Source organism: Brachyistius frenatus, unplaced genomic scaffold, assembly GCF_029030835.1.
Source record: "Brachyistius frenatus isolate BFR_SWC_R1_liver_20210118 unplaced genomic scaffold, ASM2903083v1 Contig_19, whole genome shotgun sequence".
NCBI classification, from domain to species: Eukaryota; Metazoa; Chordata; class Actinopteri; family Embiotocidae; genus Brachyistius; species Brachyistius frenatus.
The window spans coordinates 362,102-386,633 of record NW_027210618.1 but is presented as its reverse complement, the minus strand read 5'-3'; the positions used below and the strand labels follow the sequence as shown (position 1 = coordinate 386,633).

The 24,532-nt window shown below is 42.7% G+C and overlaps 5 protein-coding genes across 7 annotated transcripts in view; 1 reads left to right on the top strand and 4 right to left on the bottom strand.

The window, feature by feature from the left end:
• Positions 1-6,544, top strand: part of LOC138618995 (A-type voltage-gated potassium channel KCND2-like) — a 32,794-nt gene extending 26,250 nt beyond the window's left edge. The window contains exons 3-7 of one of the 2 annotated variants that reach the window (XM_069695145.1): positions 937-1,099; positions 1,550-1,648; positions 2,603-2,701; positions 3,712-3,932; positions 4,952-6,544. In XM_069695145.1, coding sequence (XP_069551246.1) covers positions 937-1,099; positions 1,550-1,648; positions 2,603-2,701; positions 3,712-3,932; positions 4,952-5,126 — 757 coding nt within the window. In that variant the 3' untranslated portion in view covers positions 5,127-6,544. The remainder of the gene's footprint in view (positions 1-936; positions 1,100-1,549; positions 1,649-2,602; positions 2,702-3,711; positions 3,933-4,951) is intronic. The other variant, XM_069695146.1, reaches the window with a different exon arrangement.
• The window catches only part of nt5dc3 (5'-nucleotidase domain containing 3), a 66,282-nt gene extending 43,735 nt beyond the window's left edge, over positions 1-22,547 (bottom strand). The window contains exons 1-14 of one of the 2 annotated variants that reach the window (XR_011310774.1): positions 22,145-22,547; positions 19,981-20,153; positions 19,550-19,624; positions 19,386-19,441; positions 19,069-19,159; positions 18,843-18,980; positions 17,852-17,912; positions 17,557-17,659; positions 16,848-16,949; positions 16,588-16,669; positions 16,378-16,464; positions 15,003-15,143; positions 14,820-14,884; positions 14,268-14,714 (exon numbers count right to left, since the gene is read on the bottom strand). Coding sequence is in view for 1 of the 2 variants with exons in the window: in XM_069695165.1 (XP_069551266.1) it covers positions 14,519-14,714; positions 14,820-14,884; positions 15,003-15,143; positions 16,378-16,464; positions 16,588-16,669; positions 16,848-16,949; positions 17,557-17,659; positions 17,852-17,912; positions 18,843-18,980; positions 19,069-19,159; positions 19,386-19,441; positions 19,550-19,624; positions 19,981-20,153; positions 22,145-22,421 (1,647 nt within the window). In the remaining variant the exon portion in view is untranslated. Of the gene's footprint in view, positions 1-13,474; positions 14,715-14,819; positions 14,885-15,002; positions 15,144-16,377; positions 16,465-16,587; positions 16,670-16,847; positions 16,950-17,556; positions 17,660-17,851; positions 17,913-18,842; positions 18,981-19,068; positions 19,160-19,385; positions 19,442-19,549; positions 19,625-19,980; positions 20,154-22,144 lie in introns of those variants that run through there. The other variant, XM_069695165.1, reaches the window with a different exon arrangement.
• Positions 7,069-7,888, bottom strand: LOC138618986 (uncharacterized). Its single transcript, XM_069695115.1, has 2 exons — positions 7,436-7,888; positions 7,069-7,233 (listed from the first exon to the last, which is right to left on the bottom strand). The coding sequence occupies exons 1-2, from the start codon at positions 7,886-7,888 to the stop codon at positions 7,069-7,071; spliced, it is 618 nt and encodes a 205-aa protein (XP_069551216.1).
• LOC138619183 (5-hydroxytryptamine receptor 1D-like) lies at positions 7,996-8,917 on the bottom strand. The gene is made up of 2 exons (XM_069695480.1): positions 8,132-8,917; positions 7,996-8,025 (listed from the first exon to the last, which is right to left on the bottom strand). The coding sequence occupies exons 1-2, from the start codon at positions 8,915-8,917 to the stop codon at positions 7,996-7,998; spliced, it is 816 nt and encodes a 271-aa protein (XP_069551581.1).
• parietopsin lies at positions 11,319-13,008 on the bottom strand. The gene is made up of 4 exons (XM_069695168.1): positions 12,675-13,008; positions 11,966-12,294; positions 11,589-11,834; positions 11,319-11,474 (listed from the first exon to the last, which is right to left on the bottom strand). The coding sequence occupies exons 1-4, from the start codon at positions 13,006-13,008 to the stop codon at positions 11,319-11,321; spliced, it is 1,065 nt and encodes a 354-aa protein (XP_069551269.1).
• Positions 22,548-24,532: the final 1,985 nt, after the last annotated feature.

Below are 24,532 nucleotides of genomic sequence, written 5' to 3'. Positions count from 1 at the left end.
GGATGTTTACAAGACAAGGGAAACACACATGCTCTGAGTCGTTTGGGTTTTTAAATCACAGCGTCGCCCGTGGCTACAGCGTGGTGTCTGCTAAAGAAAGTGAGGTCATGAAGACAGTTTTTTTTTTTTTTTTTTTTTACCCTGAGCACACACAGGTCTGACTGTTTAATCGCAGACGGGGGGCGATTCAGTCAACCATGAATGTGTTTATGTTGCAAACAGACTGTTCAACATTTAAAAAATGACTTGCTATTACTTGTGTTTCGGTCCACTATCAGATCGGTGTTGTGCAGGATTTCCAAAATTATGTTTTTTCTCTTTGTGTTGAATCAAAATTGTTGGTTTCACTCTGCATCTGCGCTCCATATTCAAGGCCCATTTTGTTGTGCGAAGAAGAACAAAACGCTGCTGTCGTGGCCCACTGACTTAAACGATCTCTCCAGGGTTCGCCGTCACACTGTTTCCTTCCCCCTTTTTGCTTTTACTCGATGTGATACGACTCCCTGTATCTTTCACAAGCTGTTTGGCTAACAGAGGTCACAAAGGATATGTAGCGCATTTGGTCACGACGTGAAAGCATTAGCGAGTGCCAGCAGGTGTGTAATTATATATGAAACAGGGCTTTAGAAGAGGAACATCATGGTGGCATGTAGAAAAGTAGGCCAAGAATAAGAGACTTCAGAGAAGTCCTATTTATTCCTTACCCACTTCAAATGTGTGACTTCTTATTTGAAGCTGTGAAATATTCCAAGGTCATCGTGACTATTTCAAGACTATTCAAAATACCATTAAACACACAACAACTAAACATGCTAAAACAAGACTCCAGGGTGGATTCTTAAAAAAAAAAAAAAAAAAAAAAAAAGTGTTGTTGTTTTTTTTCTGCTTGTTTTTCCACCCAGCATGCTCACTGTTATCCATTTTCTGTGTTTTCAGGTACGGTGACATGGTGCCAAAAACAATCGTGGGGAAGGTGTTTGGGTCCATATGCTCTCTGAGTGGAGTGCTGGTCATTGCCTTGCCTGTCCCTGTCATAGTGTCAAACTTCAGCCGAATCTACCACCAAAGCCAGCGGGCGGAGAAACGACGAGCCCAGAGGGTACTGACTGCCTCTCTCCTCCTTTTTCTCCGTGTCTCTTTATTTTGCATCTATCTGCCCTTTTCTTTCTCTGTCCCTGTCTTATCCGCACGTAACAGAGTGACAGGGGCAAACACTATCTCCCAGAATATTAATCTTATATTGTGCTTCTGTGTATGTGTGTATGGGGTGGGGCTAAACTTGCATGAGTATATTTCAGTGGGAGAAAGGAATAAGAGAGGGAATGACAATGACTGAACAAATGATCTTCAGAGTTTTGTGTCAGCAACTTTTTCAATAGCAATATGTGCATTTCTTCCTGAAAGTGTTTGCTAAGGCAGAATTTCCTAATCGTAGATTTAAGCATAACCTCTCCCTACTAAATACTGCGGCTGCCAGAGGGAGACAGAGCCAATTAGTGTGACAGGCAAACTGTCAGAGGCTAAAACAGAGGTCTGTTTGTTCAAACAGAAAACGCGCCTTGCTAGAATCCGTGCTGTGAAGATTCGAGGCACTAATGCCTATATGCGCTACAAACAAAATGGGCTCCTGATCGACTCGCTGGAGGAGGTAACGGGGCCAAGCAGCAGCTTGGGGGCTGACTGACCGGGGCCTCGCTGACGCTTGCATGCCGCTCTGCTCGGGGGGGGAGGGGGGCCATGCCGCCACGCACACATGGGGGGGGTGTGGGGGGGAGCTTCTCATGCTGTAACACAGGGGGCTGCTGTCATTCCTGTGCTTCAGTGTGATCGTCCTCTCTCTCTTACATCACACCTCTCAGCTGCAGCATTGACATGCTTCGTCAACACTCTCTCTCTGTCCATACAGCAGGAGGGCCAGGCAAGGCACACTTGCCTTCTGGTGGAGCACAGCCATTACAGTCACACTGACTCATGACCAAGCTCTGCATGTCTGTCCAACAGGGTTTGGAGGGGAAGGAGGGGACCGACGGCTTACTGGACAGTAGGTCGCCTAAGGAGGTTTTCTGCTCAGCCTGCATCTCCTCGAAACTCTGTTTCTGATCTGCCGCGTGTCCCGTGTGTTATTTCTCGAGCATCCAGGATGTAGTGTCGACTAATACAACATACCTTCCATCCCACAGCCGTGCAGAGCTCCATCCAGTGTGTGTCCAGTGTGTGGTGTTGTTCTGGTCCAGAATCTGTGCTGTGTTTGGTACAATCTGTTCGATCTGTGTCTAGGTGTGCCACTGCTGAAGCACTGAAATGATCTCGGTGCGAATTTGAATTTTCTGATCCTTCTCACCAAATCAGTGAACGAATGGTAAAAACTTCAATCCTATCGGTGACACATGTTGCTGTCCGCCACTGTCCCTATGCATCTCTAAAACATCCACCATCTCACTAGGTTCAGTAGATTGGCTGCCGTGCTACAGATCAGCATTTCAACTCTCAGTGCTTTGCGTACTCTCCACTACATCACCGAGCTACTAGCTGTTGCCTGAGACTGTTTCCATGCAGAGTCTGAACCTGCTCAACTACACTGCTGATCTTTATGTCTTTCAAGGCCTCCAAGCAGGCAGGACAAGCCCTGTTGGCAAAACCTGCCACCCCTCCTTTTGAGAGCCAGCATCATCATCTGCTGCACTGCCTGGAGAAGACCACGGTAAGCTTTCTTTTTTTTTAAAATTTTTTCCTACAGATCTTAAAAGCCATGTCCAGTGGAAAACAATCACTTTGACATGTTTCAGTTTTACCATCACAGTGACCGTTTAAAATAGCTTTCTGTAAAAGTCCCTTTTATGTAAAATTGCGTCACTCCTGCAGCCTGCTCTGTATCATCAGCAGTGGCAGCCGGGTACAGTGAGTTGCAAATAGAAACAAAGTGTGTTTTTTCATCCTTGCTCAAACTGTAGGATCTATTTCATATGCGGCACAAGTTTAAAAACAGCCATAAATGGAGTTGGGAGACTTTGAGTCCCCTCGCCCGTAACATGCTAAAGATAATGTGACTCTGCCTGCCAGTAACACTGTTTCCTCCAAACAAACCGGTATACTTAATTTTACACTATGTATAATTTAGAGATGTAAGAGCCTTTTTAATGCTTAGCTGTGACATGAGTTTTACACTTGCAGCTGTAAACCTCATCCAGGGACACAGACAGGCAGTAAATCAGTGTTCCTCCTCAGATGATCCCTGTTTGGGAAAAGCTCCATAAAGACTGCATACCATTTAGATGGCAAATGTTTACATCAGGCCTCTCCTCAGTTGTGTGCATTATAGATACCACACAGAGAGGAGAGCAAAAGTGACAGAGGGAAGGTACAGCAACAGAGACATGATTCAAGGCATCAGATCCTGCACGGTGTCACTCTGCCACCTGCTGGCAGGGCCGGAAACACACTCGAGGCCTGACCTTCACGTCATACTCATTTGTCACAGGGATAACAGTTGTGAATGTTTTCACAGATGGCACTTAATATGGACATCTGGGCCAATATATTTCTATTCCCTTGATGATTCATTTTCCAATTATTAAAAATGTTGCTGTGGATTCTGTTCAGTCTGTTTAGTCTTTACTGTGAAACATCTTCACTCATTATTTAGCAGAGCCAATCATTGATGTAATAGAGTGATTCATAAGTAACGCTCAATCCAAATTTCCTCCGCTCCAGAATCACGAGTTTGTGGACGAGCAGACGTTCCAGGCCAACTGCATGGAGATCTCCGTGATGAACAAGTCGGGCTCGCGAGCCTCGTCGCTGTCCTCGTCTCCACACGGCCTCAGCTCGTGCTGCTCTCGACGCCACAGAAAGAAGAGCAGCTTCAGCTTGCCCAGCACAAACAACCAGGAGCTCAGCACCATACAGATACGAGAGAGGCCGGTGGCCAACAGGTAGTCTGTCTGACTCTCTTGGGTCTCTGGTTTTTTTTCATACGCATTAAATGCACACAGGGCAGCATGGTGGTGCAGTGGTTGGCACGGTCACCTCACAGTGTGAAGGTTCAGGGTTGGAGTTTGCATGTTCTCCATGTTCTGTTGTGGGGTTTTCTGCGGGTACTACAGCTTCCTCCCAACCGTCCAAAGACATGCATGTTGGGTTGATTGGTGAATGTAAATGTCCCGTAGGGGTGAATGTGAGTGTTAATGCTTGCATGTTTCTGTCTTTCTTTGTTGGCCCTGTGATTGGCCCCAAAGTCAACCTGGACAGGCTGCAGCCCCCCATGACCCTGTTAAATAGGTATAAAGCTGATATAGATAACAGATGGATGGATAAATACCCATATACACATGCAAACATCTTATCCTGTATTATGAAATATACTTCATTTTCATTTTTATTTTACGTCTTACTTTGTCATTTGTGTTGATAATGCACTTTATAATTGTTCTTCATGTTCTGTTCCTCCGACTAGTTTTTAGCTACTTGTTTTCATGAAAACTGTTGACAGCATGTTCAGAGGATTATCCAACAACAGGAACATAACATTTTTCTACCAGGAATTAAATATCCTTTCTTGATACTTCAAGGATTAAGTGGTAAAGAACATAATTGCACAGATTGGGTGAACTATTACAATAATCAAATTTGTTTCTTTATTATGCAGGTTATTACAGCATGAAACACATTTATAAAGTTTAAGATACAGTATGTTCAGCGTAGACCCTTGATTTCATATTCACATTCAGTATCGTTTGTACTGACTTTGACAATAAGTCCAAACTTTATACAGATATATTCCTGAATGAGCAACGTGAGCCAAAGCTCGTTTATGAATTCACACTGCACAAAGGCGGAATTTTTTTTTTAATAGTGTCTTTTACACAGCAAAAGAATGTATGAAGGTGCTTTGTGTAATACATTTGCAAGGTCAGCCCTCTCATGCTCTCTCATCCCGTGTTTTCTTTTGTAGCCGCTCCAGCCTGAACGCCAAACTCAATGAGACTGTGCCCTTCAAATGTGATGAACCTTACATCACTCCCTCCATGGTCAGCCTATCTGCCCCGGTGGTTACCTCATCAGACGGGCACGGCTCCACCACCACAGCATACTCTCAGAGCAACATTGTCCGAGTATCTGCCTTGTAAGATGTCATGCCTATCTGATCAGCAAACTGGTCTCAAGAAGCACCAGATGCTAAGGAGAGGGACCACCGAGCATCAACCTGCCATAATCTAGAGGGATTATAAAATTAGCAGAGGTCGGGTTTTTTTTGAAGTTGTGATTTCATCTGATGTCAAACTCTGCATGGTATTAACTTGATGTGGACAGCTGCCTTGGGAGTGAAAAGTGAACCAGCAGATCTTGCTCCATTAAGCACAGCCGAGCAAGGACGTGTTGGGAATGCGTGGTCATCGTTGTTGCCTAAACACATTAAGAAAAAAAACTTTATTTTTGAATATGTAATGTAGTCGTACCTGTTGTCTCTGATTCAGAGGAGGAAAGGCAGATGTCTAAAGGTCATTCTCGACGCCCTCTGATGACAAAGCACACATATTCATGACCTGAAGGCCATCTTTGTGAATATTCAATCAGACCACTTACACATTAGAGACATCCACTTCACTGACCGTCCAGTTTCATGGATTGTTTTGAAACCCTCTCGACGAAAAGGTTTCTGATCTTCCCCCTCACTGTTGTAAATTCAGAAAAACATGCATCCACTGGAATGGATCACTGTTGTGAATATTCATGAACTGACTCATTAACTGGTTGATGTCATCGCTTGATGAGTAAAATATACTAAGCATCCTGACATGTTTGTGAAATGTGCAAGTGAAAGTCAAAAATGACAAAAATCTATGTTAGCTCACATATTTGACATCCTGATATGGATCCGTGTGGACGCCACCGTCGTTAGTTACCAACTGATCTTGAGAACTATACAGGGTATAGATTAGTTAGGTCACAAGGTAGAGATGTAAGTGAATGTTCTCGGCAAAACTGAACTAATACCAACCTTGATGTGGACACATAGTATTTGACCTGGAAACCTATATGAAGGAGTGTTGAACATTAATTCCATATTGACTTCCTCATAAATTATAATCTTCAAAAGCGAGACTTGGTAGATTTCACTGTGTTAAAGGGCCATTTTGTAAATTTTTCATATTGTAAATATCTCAGTTAGGACTTTATCAAGCGCATTTGAAGTTGGCTCCTCTTATTTCTAGATTTAGTTGACAGTTGTTGCCATACTATTTTTGTCTGTTAACTGGTTGAATTAAGGACTTGCATGCTGTCATTGCAGAATTCTGTTTATTAAAGTATGTCTCTGCTTCTTGTTGGAGGTTTGTCAGTAAAAAGAAAAAAAAAAGATTGCTGGAAGGAAACACAATGAGGCTGGTATGTTATGATGTAAATTCTGCAACACTTTGCTTTTAATGAAATACAAAAATCTTGCCATGGACTGCATATGTAAGGGGCGAGGAAAAGGGACAAATAATCACACATTGTGCATTTGGTGCAGTGATTAGAATAAAAACTGTAGCTCTACTGAAATGTCCGTTTAATGACCCATGTCTTTTCTATTTTTTTTTATTTTTTTTTAGCTAAAACATAATTAGATGGATTTCATAATGTTTTCCCTGATCACTGAAAGAGCATCACAGGATGGGATAATAATTAGGTGCTGCTGGAGGACATGCGAGGACCTGACTGGCCCAGCGGTGGGTCCTGGCTGCAGGGTCTCTGGAGGCAGACAAGCAGCCCTCAGTGATTGTTTGACAGAGAGCTCAGCAGTCCCTGCTGAGCTGAATTCACTGGTCCGGGCAGCTTCTCCCAGCATGCTGCCCTACACTGTTTAGTAACTGCTGAGAAGTCAGCCTGAATAAAATCTAAGATAACACAGCAGTGTATTAAATAATGGACCTTTATACTCAAATAAAAAGTCACAATTTGACAACTGCGATTAAATTTAGTTCATATTTGGACACAGACTAGACAAACATTATTCATTTCAGTATTCAGTCACATAGTGAATAGAAATATAGCCATTTGGTCTTGTGCCAAAGAAAATCAAACAGAAGCTTAAATATCATCACTCTTATCAAACATGGCTTTAACTCTAGTTTTCAGCCGATAAAACTCTGTCCGAAATTGAGGGTTCACTGCAGCATATATTATGGGGTCACTCAGTGATGTTATGCAGGCAACAGACACTGACAGGATCCCAACGTCCTGCATGATCATTATCTGAAAAAATAAAAGAGAATTTAAATAGAGATCCTTTGATAAACTTTGTATAATAGAACAGAGGTTTTCAACCTTGGGTCTGGACCCCTACATGTGGTCACCTGAAATCCCCACAAGGTCATCTAAATGTCTCTAGAGTATTTAATAAAGTTAAAAACATGTCAAACTTTATTATTTTATAGCTGCTGCCATCATGACTTACCTGTGTGTTCTTGTTTTTGTGAACAACAAAATTCACCAGGATGGTGGTGATCAGTGGCAGCCAGAAAAAGAGGAAGGTTACGATTATGTAGCCAGCACGCCTGGCCATTTTACTTTCTTTGTTTTTGCTTGCCCGCTCTCTGCTTGCTTTTGAAGGCATCATGCAAACAGCACCTTCGACCTCCACGTGCTGCTTTACAGCTTCTGTTTCAGGGACATTGCTTGAGCCTGGAGGTAAAGAAGACACTTCACCTGGTGGTGCAGCAGCCAGTGTTTCTCCTCCACTGCTGCTCTTCGCTTGTTTCGGTTCAATCAGTAATGCAGAAGCAGATTGTGGATTTTCTGACTGTGCAGATGGGAAAACACCGGGGTTAGTTTCTGTGGTTGCTATGTCCGATTTCAGTCTTTCTTTGGACTGATTTCCTGTTTTCAAACTGCCTGACACCTGCTGCATACATGTATGTGTGGTTGAGCTCTTAACATTATTAGATTTCTCTTCAGTCTTCACTGCAACCTGCACTGCAACAGGGTGAGGCTGTTCTGCCTTTAAGTCTTTTATCTCTAGCGTATCGTGTACTTCTTTATTTTTCTCTGAACTGAGCGAGACACACTGCAGAGCTTTTGCTGAGGTCAGCAGAGCAGTCAAAGACATTTTCCTGGATGAATTTGGTTCAGCCTGTGACTGAGCAACACTTACGCTCAGGGTAAGGTTTTGCTCCGATTTTTCACGTCCATCTTCCACGACCGTGGTCTCTTCTTTTTTCTCCTTGTCGTCTGTGGTGTCTTTTTTAGAAAGAGGAAAAGCACCTCTATCAAATATTTTGCGATTGTGTGATCTCACCAGGGCAAATATGCGAGCATAGAATCCAATGATGACCCCAAAGCAAGCTGCCCACAGTGGGAACAGCATATAAAGTCCAAAGTTGTCATAGGAGGAGGATGTTTCTCGCTGTCGTCCTTGGCATCTCACATGCACGGGTGAGTCCTTTAAAAATATCAGACAAGAAACAGCCACTGGAATAGCCAAAGTCCATGTGAGGGGAATCAGTACCATAATCCGCCTTTTTCTGTTACTTGCTTTGAAGGGTTGTGCAATGGCCTGGTATCTCTCTGCACTTATACACGCCAGTGTTACCAACTGAATGCAGCAGCTGAAGGAGAAAGAGACCAATTGTGTATCACAGATCAAGTCGCCCACACGTCCTCTCTGATACACAATGATAACGATGGATAAAAGGATGGGGCAGTCGATCGCACATCGCAGAAGGTCTATCACAGCCAGATTCACCACCAGTGCATTGTTGGCATTTTGCAGCGATTTTTGGTAATACACTGCCAGTATGACAAAAATGTTTGCTGCAATCCCCACAACTGAAGTGATTAACAGAATCAAGCTGTTTGCCACTACAAGGGCAATGTCAACGTATTCCTCCCAAACGGTGCTGTTCCCAGAGTCCCGTGCAGATACATGCTGGCCGCTCATCTCCAGGTTCAAAGAGTCACAGCGTTTAATTCTGTGTCCTCATTCTGCTCTGCTCTGACTGAACTTACATCTGCTTCTTCTGTCACCGTGTGTCTCCGCTGAATGAATATTATTAATGGATAAGCCCGCAGTTTGGACATGTCATGCCAAGGTATCCGCCCTGTTCATTATCACTCCGCAGCAGCAGTGGGTCACCTGGGAGTTCTCACTGTTCACATTCATTAAAAACTCTGCAGCGTCTTCACAGCAGAGACAACTGGGGGAAAAAAATAAGAAAGATGGCTGTTAATTGAATAGCAGTTACGTCACTATTGTCTCAATCCTGATATACAACTTTAAAAAGCCAGCCGAACAGCTGTCCGTTTCATTTAATACAGTACCTTGCAAAAGGTTAAAGGCTTTACATTAATCATGCCAAATGGATGACTTGGGAGTTCTTGAATTGGCTCCGGAAATAAAGGGAGCAATGCTGCAGGATTATAGCATGACATTGTGTAATCCTGTTTGAAGATAAAGTGTGAAATGCTCTTTGCTTCAAATGTGTAAGCTTATGGACTAGGCCAAATCTGGGATTAGATCAACACAATACATTTTGCTACTGACCATCCTACATATTAGAGCGATCAAATGTCTCTCAAAGGCAGACGGATAAAAAGTGGAAGTTCTGGGGGAAGAAGTGTGCTGAAACACCACGACATCAGATGAGACAAAGCAATTTGAAATGACAAAGGCTAAAAACACTTTAGTTTGGAGCTGATTCCAATTTACAATATTTACATTAAGTGTGCCAAGGAGCAAAATAAGCAAAAGAAGATAACAAATTCAGCCGAAGGATTTTTACTAACAAAACCAAACCAATCAAAAACAGCATGTCTCCAGAAAGACTGTTAACTTTGTACAGAAATCACTTGTGTGTGCACGTCATGAAAGCTGCATGATGCTGTTACAGTGCAGTCGTCAAACCACAGTATGTCTTCCCTGATGCTTATAGTCCTCTCTGATGTCAGGGACTGGATGGCTGGATTTCAATCTGACCATTAATGTCTATTACTAAAAAAAAAAAAAGGATTGTAGGATTCAGTAACTTAGATTCATTATCCCGTTCGTTAGCAGCAACCTAACAGTAAAAACTCTCCTCAACTGCGTGTTTTTACTTTACTCAATGATGCACATTACGCTTCATGACTCATTGTGGGCTCAGGCGTGCACCATGTGAGACACGATGTCCTGCCTTTTGAATCAGGCCCAGGGACGTTGATATTATGTTATCCTTCTCTGAACTGTCTAATGCCTCTCTGAACTGTCTATAATGATGAAAAATACAAAATAACACAAAAACCTGCCAGACCCCAGAGCAGGCTAACCAAGAAAAATGAACGTCTTTTACTGACTGACCGATTCCCTGTTGTTGAAGCATGCTCAAGGTGAGCTGTGCTGCAGGCTTGCTTAACAAGTGCACCCAGATCTCTCATGTTTTTCTAGTGAGGGCAGCGAATAATTGATTCTTGCATATTTTGTTGAATTTGTTTCCCTGCAAATAAACAATAATTGGGTGTATGGTGAAGTCACACAGGTGCTTATGAGTGAAAGGATGCCGACATTAACTGCAGCATTGTTTTTTGCTGGCTACTGACGGCTTTGATCCTTTTCTTTTTCAGTGTACTGTATATTACATCAAATCAGAGTTCAAAAGGTTGCAGAGCCTACTATATGTACGACTCAATATTTCATTACCCAGCACCCTGAAAATAAAAACTTCCTTAAATGAGGACACATCCTCCCACACGACATGAAAACAGTTCCGGTGCTTTTTATTTGTGAACAAAAAGTCAAGGGCGAAAGGCTTCACTTTGTCACCGTGTCTCTCTGCAGTCTGGCTGTTTGACTTTGTGTTAAAAATGCGTACAAGAGGAAAATTGCAAATGGAAACCGCATTTCTCAGAAAACACTCTTTTCAGTCAGTGTTTTCAGCCCGCTCAAGGTCTCCTTTCGTTTGTTACATTCATACACACTTGCAAACATCAATATGAAAAAGGTAAGAGTCGAGTGATCTACAAAACAATCACAGAGAAAACTGTCTTGTTGAATATTGTCATTGTTCCAGATTAAAACAAATGAACAAAGACTACAAGAACACCCAGCAATATAACGTAATTCAAAGAAATGCCAAAACAAACTAGTCTCAAAAAGAGATTCAAATACATTATATTGGATTGCATTATTGCATAGGCTATTCTACAGTATTGTCAACGTCCTGAATTTTAGTCTCTGAGCTCTCGTTGGGCAGCAGTGAGGACCTCTGTGAAGGACACCAGCCTGGAGATGTTCAGGTGTGTGTCCTTGGTGCAGCTCCATTGGACGCTGACAACCCTGGCAGCTTCTTTGTTTGTGCGGGCCAAAGTCACAGCGGCAACACTTTGCTGTGCGTGTTGATGCTCCTCCCTAAGGAAGGCAGCCGGCTGCACCTGTTCAAGGAGCGCATGTGGATGCTGACAGTGGCGGGCCCGTGAGGGATGTAGCGGCCGCACGACAACAGCTCCAGAGCGCCATCACGGAACTGGCAGATAAACACATTGTCAGGAAATATAAGCAATAATTTCACAAGCAATTAACATGAGTTTCCTATCTTCGATTCAACTGAAGATCTCAGTTCCACATTTGGGCAGCTCACCTGTTTGTTGGACAGAAAGTAGATGATGGGGTTGTAAACAGGGCTGGTCTTGGCAAAGTACATGGGAGTGGTGGCGAGCAGCGGAGGGATGTACAGCTCTGGATCCACAACCACCACCACTGACAGAGCCGTGTAGGGCAGCCAGCAAATGAAAAAAGCTATAATCATGGCCAGGACCATGCTGATGGCGTGATCATTCTCCTTCTTGCTGGAGCGCCCACCCTGCAGCTCCACACTCCGGTTCAGCTGGTAAAAAGTACATTTGGACCCACAATCAAAGCCAATAACTGCTCTTTAGTGTGTACGTGATAGACTGCAGTCAGACAGGGATGGATGAAAAAGTACAATAAAAATGTAGAAGCCCAGTGTGAGCCCACCTTATTCATGGCTGTCAGCACCCTGAAGTAGCAATAGACGATGATAGCAACCGGCAGGATGAAGCAGAGGAGTGTATAGAGGAGGAGGTAGCTGTAGTTGCTCCAAGATCTCTCCTCCCAGGCCAGAGAGCAGGACGTCTGGACACCCTCAGGTCCGTACGAGCTCCAGCCGAACAGCGGAGCGACGGCCCAAAACAGGCAGAAGCTCCAGACAAACAGGAGCCCCATGGCGCTCCTCCGCATGCTCAGCTTAAAACCAGCTTTTGGCTTGCACACCACATTGTACCGCTCGTAGGCAAGAAGGGTGAGAGTGCAGAGAGAAACCAGACCTGGGAGAGAGGGGCAAATCAACATGTTTGAGAAAAGAAAAATAAACTTTACTCAGAGAACTTTTTTTTTTTTTTCATGACCTCTCAAGAGGTCCCGGAGGTCATTGACAAGAGAGAAAACTCTATCCACTGAGAAGACTGTGACAGTGCTCGAAAGCTATTGAAAAGCTTAGTGATAGCTTGAGTTAGTTAACAATATCTTTGTTGTACTAAACTGTCAACTTAATGAAAGTTTCAAGGAGGAAACAAATGGGAAAACGATCTCCCAGAAGATAATTTAAAACTACAGTTAATCAAAGTGAAGGAAAAGTCAGAGTCCTCCTGGGCATTAAGTCATAAAAAAAAAAAAAAAAAACCTCCCCTCTCATATTCAGACTTACCAAAATAATTGACCGCAAAGCCTTGAAACACACACGCTCCATGGCCGATGAAGAAGGAGCCGTGGTAGTTTGTGATGGTGACGACCAGGGAGCCGCACAGGCTGATCATGAGGTCAGACACGGCGAGGCTCAGGATGAAAATGTTCATGGGCTGCAGGAGAGACGGATTCCTCAGCATCACGGTTATGACGAGCCCGTTGTTGAAGACTGACAGCACTGTGGTGATGAACATGAGGAAGGAGAGTATGCTGTAGCCCACCCGGGGGAAGATGGTGGGCGCTGCAGTTACCAGCTCGGAGTGGATGGATGGAGGAGGAGGAGAGCTGCCGTCCATGGTGCCCAAATGATCCAGCTACTGTGAGGCCAGAGACGCAACCAGCATACACTCTGTTTAGCTCAGCAGCCCACGTCATCGATTTTTATCATTCCTGATCCCTGTCGAACCACTCGGCTTTTCTTATTTTCCAAGATCTCAGATTGTGCACCTGTCAGATGGAGAAAGCCCCAAATGTAATACGGGAAATTGGTTGGTAACACGATTTGGGGGGGGATTAATCCCAATAAACCCACTGCGATAATTGTAAGTGGAAATTGGAGTGGTTATTAACAAGAGATCAATTAGTGCTCCAAATGTATTTTCAAATTATGAAACCTTTAGTTGTTTATATGGCCAATAATATAAAATAAACAAAAAATAGCACAGAAGCAGACATTCAATAAACATACCTGCTAATTAAATCTAATTGCAGCAGTTATCATACAAAACAAGTTGCTTTAAATGAAGGACGGAAGCACTGGTATACGATCAGGCCTTCACTATTTTAATAAAGAAATGAAAGGTAAAACTGCACTTCCTCAACACAGTTTAAACTACAGAGACAGAAATAAACTGAGGTCTTGGTTGTGGCTGCTCTTATTTCCTTTTTTTTTTTTTTAAATAGATTTCAGCTTATGTAACAATTACAAGCCTTCTTTACAGCACGTGAAAACATGTCAACTAATTCCTGCAAACCATAAAAACTCACTGCTGCTTCTTTGACAGATCAAATAGCAGCATTCATGCTAAATATAGCAATGATGCTCCATTTTTTTTCTGGAGAAATATCAATATTTCTCATCTGCTAAAAATCTGATGTATAGGCTGTGTGTATGAAAAGGGCTAAAAACTATTATATTCAAAGGTCTCAGAACATCAAAGTGAAACGTGTGCAACAATGCGCAGCGCATAATGACATTAACCGAGATGCTGGATGGCAAAATTTGAAAAAGCTTCATTACCATAAATTACATCTAGCTATTACAAACATATATCAATGCAGAGATGTGAACGACAGATGAAGGCAACGGAGTGTATGTGAACGTGAATTCTCCCCTGCAACAGATGCACAGGACAAAAAGGCAAAAACAATTCAGAATACTGAATAACATGACAAACTTGATGTGTGACTGCCCCCTGCTGTTCAGACTGGGTAAAATACATCTAGTTGTATAATCCAACTTCTCTCTCTCTCTCTCTCTCTCACTCACACACACACACACACACACACACACACACACACACACACACACACACACACACACACACACACACACACACCGAATTCTTTGAAAGGATAAACATGTAACTAGTTTAAAGCTTAGTAAACCTCAACAGTTTACATGATTGTTACCGCTTACACGTCATATTTAAATATGACGTATTTTCTAAAATACTATTTCTCATTACAAAATAAAGTTGAGCGGAGATGATTCAGTCACAGTCTTTCTTCCCCCTCTGATCAGTCTCTGCTCTGTCCCTGAGAGGCAGGAGAGGAGACGCTCAAGCCAGCAGGATTGTATTCGGATCAGACAGGAGACTCGTGCTGCAGAGGAGTGCGGCGGGGGAAGAAGGTGTGCTGGAAGTCGTAGTTGAGCATGCAGCTGATGGAGGCCATGTAGATGTCAGCGAAGCGGGACAGTCGGCGTGAGAAGTAGGTGGGGTTGTGGTACGTCCGGAAGAGACTCCCGAACTGAGCATTGAAGATGTCCTTAGTCTGCGGCCTGCCGTGTAAACACAGGCCATTGAGATAGGGTTACGTCAGCTCCATAAGATCTCAGTAAATTATCCAAACTGCTTGTGTTTGCCAAAAGAATGATCTTCGTTACCTCATGCTTTCTCTCTCTCTGATCCACTCCTCGACTACAGCTCGAGATGCTGGATCCCTGTGCACCTGTTTGGAGGCGGTACGATACACACAAGTTAGACACAAAAATGTAGGAACTGATGCAAAAAAGGAGAAAGAAACAGCGCTGCACAGATAAACTAACACAAAAGCTGAATCTCCCGACCTGCATCTGCTCGATCAGTCCTGTCAGCGCCTGTAACCACGTCGTCATGTGCACGTACTGCTGCGTGTTCATGATCTTGATCTCCTTCCTCAGCTCAGGTATGATGGCGCCCGTCCTCCAGCCATGTTTCAGCGTTAGATCCTGTTGAGCAAAGGATCAGGAGATTCATATTGAACACGCGCTACTGTGCGCTGCGTGATCCGTCAATGATTTCTGCCTGAAGGTTTGACTCATGGATCAATAAGCGGGAAATAAATATGCAAGCAATAATACACACAGGGGGAGTGAAACCATGAACAGGCTTTGCGGGATTAAGCATATCATTCAGTACAGCTTAAATGTGAGTGCATTATTGTTAGTTTACTACAATGTCACACTCATATTAATCACCAGTTCATCAGCAACACAACAGTTGGACTGTGAAGTCGAAGTACTGTTGCTTACTCAGTCAAATTTGACAGCACTCACAGCCCAATACAGAATCGATGTAGTTGTGCAAATGAGAAGAAAATAGACTTGAAGCCTTAATCCCCTCCCCTCCCCCATCTCTCTCTCTCTCACACACACACACACACACACCCCTGACTGCAGTTCTGCACCTAAAGCTTTAGTAAACACAGACCTGTCAGATGGCCACAACAAACATCTGAAAACACATCTGAAACACATCCTGAGTAGCGAGAACACTTTCTTTTACTCTGTGTAATTGAATCTACTCCTGGGTAACTCAGAGGCGTGTCTGCTCCCACTTGCAGTAACGATCTCCTGCAGCCGGAGAGTCTGACTGCAGTCAGTGTAAACCACAAACGCCAAGTTCTATCTCTCTAAATGAGCAAGACAACATAATTGACTCCTGGCCGCCTGCCATCGACAAGGCAGCGTGCCAGAGATGTAAACGCTGTCTTCTTATCACCCTATACAGCTGATCAAGCATGTATATGCGTGTATCCGAGGAGCTACAAAAAAACAACAACACGACTCTATTAGCTTGTTTGGTGCAGATGACGGACAGCTGCTGGGCTAGAGGTGTAAAAAGGTCAAATGAGGTGCGGTGATCCTCGTCAAAATGTCTGTCAACCAAACTTAATGCAGTGCTTCAGTAACTGGGCTTTAATGCAGCAAGTATTAGCTTCTCAGTACATGATTGTATTTCAGCCATTCACTCAGTTCTCTCTAAGCCTAACAGAGCAGTAAGACTGCAGTACAGATGAACTCAGTCGGGATCGGCCCTGTAAGTTCAGGGAAAACACACTTATCTTAAATGACATCTTAGATGAAGCATGGTCAGAGCAGTGCTCATATTCACAATATAATTTCTCATGCTGCAGTGCTGATAATGAATCCTTTGTTGTAAATATGTCTGAAAGCCGCTTACTGCCAAGTCGCTGTAGATGTGATCTCCGAAGTAGAGTACTTTGGATCCTCTCCAGCCGGTGAGTCGGAGGAACTCGTAAAGGTTTCCCTGCAGATCAAACACATACATAAAAAGAAAAGAATCAACCATGTGTTATATCACTGCGTGCACCCCGAGTCATTTATTAGACATATTAAACTGGCTTGTCTGGATCATTTCCTGGTACAGCACCTGTTTGTAGATCTGCCCTTTTTCCAGCTTGTGAATTCTGTCCCATAGCAACGCGCCTTTGTCCGTCACTCGCCTGAAAGGTCTGGGACAATATACAGACACATAAATCTGACCCACTTACAATACTGTCAGATCCAAAGAGGACATACAGTACAACTATGCACCGTGCAGCCATACTGTACATGTTCATGATGCCCCCGAGTGGGATGTCCAAGGCATGACATGAAGACAGTATGAGCTGCATACAGAAGCATACTTACTTTCTCCTGTCGTTGAAGAAACTGGGTTTGTCGGCCTGAACAATAACAACATCAAACAGGTCCCTCCAGTCCTTCCCTACGATGTAGGTCATTCCTCGGTTCCTGACGAGGACAAAGATTCAAAACTTCACTTGGTCAGCAACGTCCTAAATCTCGACATGAGGGTGCAATGACACTTGAGCTGAGGCCACAGCTATACAACAGCACTAATACTGTACAACCGTCATGTTTGAACTGGCTGTTCCACGTTAATTTGTAAATTAATTCAAGCTGCAAACTGAACTCTACAAGATTCTCAATATTTCCATTGGTGCATTTTAACATTTGTTTATTAAAACATTTAGGACAGTTGCAGTTTAAAATATTCATGAAATATAAACTTGGGAACTGAAAAATGTCAATGTGCATGCAGCCCCTTGTTGCCGTGACAACTCAACGTAACAACTTAGGAAACCATTTCTGTGTGTTGGGCTCTGGAAAGCCTTCTGAGGTCGGATATGCACTGTTGGTCATTTTGAACAAACAACCCCGACTTCACAAGACTTCATAGTCAATGACTTACAAGGAATTACAAATACTAGGCTGTTGATGTGTGTTTGCCCATCCATAAAAGTTGGTATATCATAATTAAACATCAGCACACCAACAAATTGACATTTTCAAATTAATTGTGCCAACAAACACTTGTACTCTGTTTGCTCCCACTTACACAAAGTCAAAGGGGCTGTTGGTAATGAGGAACATCTTTTTTCCATGCTCTGACAGCTTCATCAGCACAGCGTGGCTTTGCTCACCGTAGCAAACGTATTTCTCTGGAAAGATGAGATAGTAGGGTCAGAGTGGGGGTTAATGATTTGATCTGAGCGAAAAAAAAAAAAAAAACTCTGCTTTTTATTGTTATATCAACACCTCGTTATGCCTAAATCCTGTTTTTATTTCTGAGATATGTCCACATAATTTGTTTCATTAGCCCTGATGAAGTAATACAAATCAAAGAACATTACCAATATCCGCCTCCACAGCTCGGTACATAATGCCCTTGACGTGAACATCTCTAATAGCTTCCTGTGGAGAGGGAAAGTAAACAGCCCTCAGCCAGGAAATCATGACTTCAGTGACATCATGTTAACATTCAGCTCCAACGCCAGCTTTGCTCTGTAAATAAACAGTTGACTTGGAAGCACAAAGAAAGTGCATCTCTGAATACAAATTCAATTTGAGGAAAGCAGCGCCTAGAGTTTCCTTTCTTTGGTGACACAGTGAGAAAGCTTTCGAATCAGCGAACGAGTGAATCGACTCCCCACTGAAAACCTGCACATTAAAAGGCAAACTTTGGCATTTTTCAACCCAGATTCATTCAAAAACAGACTCCAGGTTAAAAAAAAAAAAAAAAAAAAACTTTTAAATAAGTTTTCTTTTAAGGGAATCTTCGGGCATTTATTGTACACAAAGAAGGTCTGAAGCATAGAAAAGTCAAAGGGAAATAAAAGTTTAGAAATGATAAGATCAAAACTGCATCATAAAGCATACTTGGAAAGACAGAAAGATAAAAGACGGTGTCCTTGAAAAGATACGAGAGCCATTTGTGAAACAGAGAGCGTGTGTGAGACAGCAATCTGTCAAAAACGCCGCAGCAACACGCAGAGTAGACGGGAGCAGCATGACAGCTGGCCTCTGAGGGAGAACACAGCACTGATTTCTCGCCGCTCTCCCTGTGAAGTAGTCGAGCCCCCAGAGAGCAGACGAGCTGCAGGCGAGCTTGATTGACTAAAATTAGACTCCGCTCTTCAGAGCTAAAATTAACATGGCTGGAGTATCACAGCACACTGCAAACAAGTAAATATGTTAACATTAATATGCACGTGTGGTTAGTTTTCATGTGCTTACACACAGTGGGCCATGGGAGACGCAGCCAGGGAAAAGACGAGGACTGCTTAATCATCTCATTACAAATTTACACAACACTGATCAAACCACGATAACAAAGCACATCACCTTGACGTCTTTGTAGAGATGCACTGGCTCGTAGTCGATGTTGTGCTTCATGAAGAAGTCGTTGACACACGACAGGAGGGTCATCTCAGGCAAGGAGAAGATGTCCATGAACTGTTTCATGGTGTGGCCGTGTGAACTCTGCAGGACAGACGTTATCATCATTAAGTTATTGTTGCTTATTTTGATGTTAACATTTCCCGTGTTAAGAGTTGGATGTGACCATCACCTTGCCGTAGAAGTCACTCATGTTCTCCAGAGGGACGTGACAGCTTTCATACATGGCAATTACCTCCTCGTCAGGGACTGGATGGAGACCCCTGAATCAGAAACAAGAAACATCCCAAATCTTTAGACAATGACAGAATTCAGAGAGCCTCATCTGTTGCTAACCCACAGAAAGGCTGTAAGATCTGTAGCCTGAAATGCATTTGGACATTAGAGAGCTTTGAGCTGACGTGAAAAAGCGTTAATTTGACATTTTTCAACAGTGTTTTATTTATTTCCCACCACCCTGATGTGAGAAGCAACACAGTGCACAGATACCTGTATACAGTTCCCAACTGGATGTAGTGGAAAGCATCTATCTTCATCAGCAGCGCCTGTTGCACATCATTAAACATTCACAAGAAAATGATCCTCACGTTGCGACATGTGCAAAATATTGTCAAAATTGTTTCTCTTAGTGAGACAAGAAAAACTTTTCTCACCTTCTGGACATCATAGTGAAGTCCCCGGACAGCAAAATTTGGAATATAATCGTACTTCCGCAGAGCCTCTGGATACTAACAAAATATAATAAAAAAAATTAGTTTGAGGTTTTAAGTGACATCACAAGCATTAGATTGACTGAATTGTACAAAAACTGAGCAACATCACTGAAGTAAACCACAAAGCTGAATCCACAATCAACCTATACAAGAAGAAATGCTCAAACACAGTCACAGCCCAGTTTGGAAGATGTCTGAGGGTTAGATGCTTCTCTGATTTTTTTTTACGACTAATTTATACAATAACAAACAAGGAACACACACGCGCAGGGCTACACATGATCTTGTTTTGTATTTTTTTTTTTTGTTACAGCAAACAAAAATTGAGCGATTAGTCTGAAGTGCCTGGTTGTAAAGAGTCGCGCACACACCCGGTGTTTGGAGATGAGGATGTCCCGTGCTATGTTGAAGATGAGGGTGTGGAGGTGGCGGGAGTAGAACGCCAGGGTGTAGTCGTAGTCGAAGCCGTAGATCTCTATGTCTTGCAGGCTCATCTCGTTGTTGGCAAATATGGTGTCTGGGTTGACGAAGCTGGTGGATATAACTGGGATCAAATTAGAGAGGAGAGAAAAACACCTCAGCTCATTTGGCAGTTTACGTGAATTCGGGAATATCATACAGTATGTTGCATCTTGGGACAGGAGAACATCAGATAACAAAGTTTCTTGAAGGTGATGGATAAGTTGCTGACTGCACCGCAGGCCTGTTTATCAAACAGACATGCCCCCCCAAAAATGCTGCTTTTTGAAGCCTAATTACTAATTAATTATGTGATTATTATAAGGTAATAACACCCACAAAACTAATAAGAAAGAGTGACTTCAGCAATCGAGACCATTACAACTCGCGGAAAAAATTTATTGACTTTGTACTTCATGTTAAAAGTTAAATGGGAGTCGATGGAGCCAGAGACTTTTTGGAGCCAACATCTAGTGGCCCTTGATGCTACTGTTAAAAGGCACTTCCACATCGGTCTCGTTTTTTTCTGACCGGAAGCCATATCCACTTTTATATACAGGCTATGATTGCAACCAGCTGAACACCCTAGCATGCAGGAGAATCTACCATGGCCACAAAACAAAGTGTTTGGGTAATCATTTCTGGGCCACGGTAGAGACATGGCAATGACACAGGCCAGACTCTGTGAAAGTGGACCCACTGCCTATGCAGATATGAACAGCTCACTCTAAGGGCACAAAAACACAACTATTCTTAGTTTCAGGTGTTATAAACTAATGAAAACAAAGTTATGAATATGATATTCCATTTCTGCCAATAGATCTTGTGCGATTCTGCGCTAGGTTATGTTTACAATAATACAACATATATATATATATATATATATATATATATATATATATCATATTAATTATATATAGGTCGTATTATTTTTTGATTTTTGATTTTATACACTTTATTAATCCCCGAGGGGAAATTTCTTCGCTACAGCAGGGGGGCTCTCAGGGGGGCGATGCTGCAGCAGGCTGCCACTAGCGCGGCGCCAGGTAACCTGACCTGAGGTGCATGTTTTTGGATGATGGGAGGAAGCCGGAGAACCCGGAGAGAACCCACGCAAGCACAGAGAGAACATGCAAACTCCGCACAGAAAGGCCCAGGACCGGATTCGAACCCGGAACCTTTTTTGCTGTGAGGTGACAGTGCTAACCACTGCACCACCGTGCCGCCGTATTATCAACTATTAATCCTAAGGGGTAGACGAAAGGCTGTGTTTGTGAATGAAGGTGTAGACGAAAGGTTGTGAATGAAGGTGTAGACGAAAGGCTGTGTTTGTAAATGAGAGTGAGAGTACTGTGCCAAACCAAAAGGTCACAGGAGGGGGTCTGCAACTGTGGGGTCACATACTGTTGTTCTTTGAGGCATAAACAGGAACAGACGGCTGTCTGGAGAACTCCAGGGTGTGAAGGAAGACAACCACCATCTCCACCAACCAACAAAGGACACATCAATACACATGACTTTTTTGGTGTCTGAACTATAAGAAGACCGGGTGAGGGAAAGTCAGGAGCTCAGACTTCGTGAACTGACACATACTCTGTTGCGGTCAGGGAAACATAGTCTGGACCCAGAGCTCCGTAAACTGATTATTCTGCTGCTGTTAAATAAATATCTTGGGAGCCTGACATATTCTCCTATTGCCTCATTAAAGAACACGCAGGACTGGGGGCTGACACATTTTGGTTACTTTAGCAAGTCCAACAATCTCCCTAAATCCAACACACTGGTCCCAAAGTTGAATGAACCCTTCTCTGACACGTTCTCAACACATGCAGGACATTATAATCTTCACTGTGGATTAATTACATGGCTGTTCTATTGACTCGCATTATATTTGACCTATTTTCTGTATACCGACATCTCAGCACATTGAAGACGGTACTTTCGATTTGGTGTTAAGGAGGTGGGCAAAAACAACAAGTACCACGAGGCTGTGGAGACACGAGTCATGACAGGGTTATAAAGCGACAGCAGTTTTACCGCGTCGCTGCATCTTAATGAATGGACAGCGCTCTTTACCGTCAGTCTGCCTCTTGGTCGCATTGTAAACAGCCCACAGCCTCTCCGTCGTGTCCTGGCCGTCTGAGGAGCTGCTGCGGACACATTCTGCGTACGTCTTGGCTCCGGGCTGCCGGAACAAGAGTGGACCGACACCCCGAGGCACCGCACCGAAATCCCGTTTCCATAAGCGGGACCGGACCGGTCGGTGGTGCAAACCCTGTAAGACATGAGAGAAAAAGTTCGCCCTCTGCAGGCAGTCTGTGAGCTTCAGGAGAGACAACGACATGGGCGCCATGGCTCTGTTCTTTACGTGGTGGGCCACGTGGAGGTCGCAATGAGCTCCTTGACTACTGCACGCGAGTTGTCAGTGTAAATACTGAAACAGTCGCTCACTGTATGTGGCTCTTGCGTCACTTCCGTGTTTGATGATTTAATTATTCCCCCCCCTCCCCAGCCAACCAGCGAATCAGAGGCCGGTGCGTCTTGCTCAGTAGCTCCTTGCTGTCCCTGAACCAGCTCGCACAGGTTACCTGATACATATATTATATAAATGGTATGAACACGCAGTCCAGAAAACGACCCGCCATTACGCAGAACTACTGTAATGTTCAGGGCAACAGGAGCTTCTCCTTCTTTCAGCATTAATATATCAATCCAGAAACCTAAATCAGATTAAATGTTAGTATAATAACATAATAAATAACATTGGTAACTTCAAAATCATAAGATGTGTTAGAAAAATTACTCAGAGGCTGGATTCAAAATCAAACATATCGGACATTTATTCTTGCAAGAAGGAGCAAATAAATACATGTCCACTCAAAGAAGGCTGTCCAGCATTGCTCAACGTCACTCCTCCCAGGGCAGCTTTTACACCTTGTGACAAACAGCTGACAGTCACCCCCATTCCCTTTGTAGCTGATTTCGTAGATAACACCCAGTTCGTCGTAAATGAGACAACATTCTTACTACATAACTTATAACTATACTTCTTAGGATACAGATGAGAAGAGCTTTTTTTTTTCTAACAGTAAAAAAAAAAAAAAAAAAATCATGATAAATACAAATTGTAGTAAGATGAGTCATAATTTAGTCATAACAGGACACTTTAATGAGGTAACCTGCAATATTTCACAATTATAACTTGATATAAGAATTTTGTTGGAGTACAAAATCCTATTAAGTAAAAGTACAAAAGTATCAGCATCAAAAAGTACTTAGAATACCAAAGGTAAAAGCACTCACTATGCAGAATGACCCATTTAATGTATTATTTGCTTGTAAGTGTTGATTAATTCATATATAGGCTATATTACTTTAATGTTGCAACTGGAGCTCATTTTAATCGCTTCATATACTGCCAGCTTAATTTATAATAATACAACATCATTTATGAGGTGATTTATATTTCATATTAATAATCTGAATCTGCAAAGTAACTAGTATCTTAAAATAAATGTAGTGGAGTACAGAGTACAATTTGTAGAAAGTAGCATAACAAGGTAATACTTCAGTAATGTAAAAGTACATCAAAATAGTAGGCATCATTTTAAATACATTTCAGCCCCATTCAGCCTGACATACTTTGGGATCTGCACATTAAGACTGTATTATTGCCTTTTGTTTTGTGGGTTTGAACAAGGGTTGAATGTCCAGCATAAGTTTGTAATGACCAACCCACCAGCGGGGCACGGTTTGTTATGAGGTAACTCATATGTTTGACCGAGTATCTCATTATTCTGACTTAGTATCACATTTGTCTCTTATCTCGTAAAGAAATAAATACAAATTAGGTAACATTGGGTAATAATAATGAACTAACTCATTATGAAGGCCTTTAGATTTAAGGTATTGAATTCTAGTTGGAAAAGTGTCATACTTTATGGATTTATAGCAGCTGACAAAGTGCTCATGTCAAAGTTTAAAATCTTGGATCTTTTATATTTTATACTGTATGTATGTAACACGTATTTTCTAATGACACTCATTCAAGATATATTAACAGTAGCCCTAACATAGACACACATAATACAACAATGACTGCTATTTGACACCTGTGGCCTGATACTGTACGCCCACCCACATAACCAGACACACACCCAAAAGACAAATGAAGCGTATAACACAGTATTATGTACATTATAGCAACCTTGACATCCTGTTTACTCACCACCGGTTTATTCACCACAGGTATGACACAATCTCACTTTTCTCAAATTGATCTTGATATAGTATAATGGAGGAATAAAAATGTCGTCATCGTGTACACATTTGAACTCACTAACTGAACAGTGCCACCTTGTGAATAAAGATGAGTGGTGCATATACCATGTTCTCATGCATTGTATGTCTGCACAAGCAGAGTGCTGTGCAGAAAGCCAAAAATAACATAGGACTATCATAAAC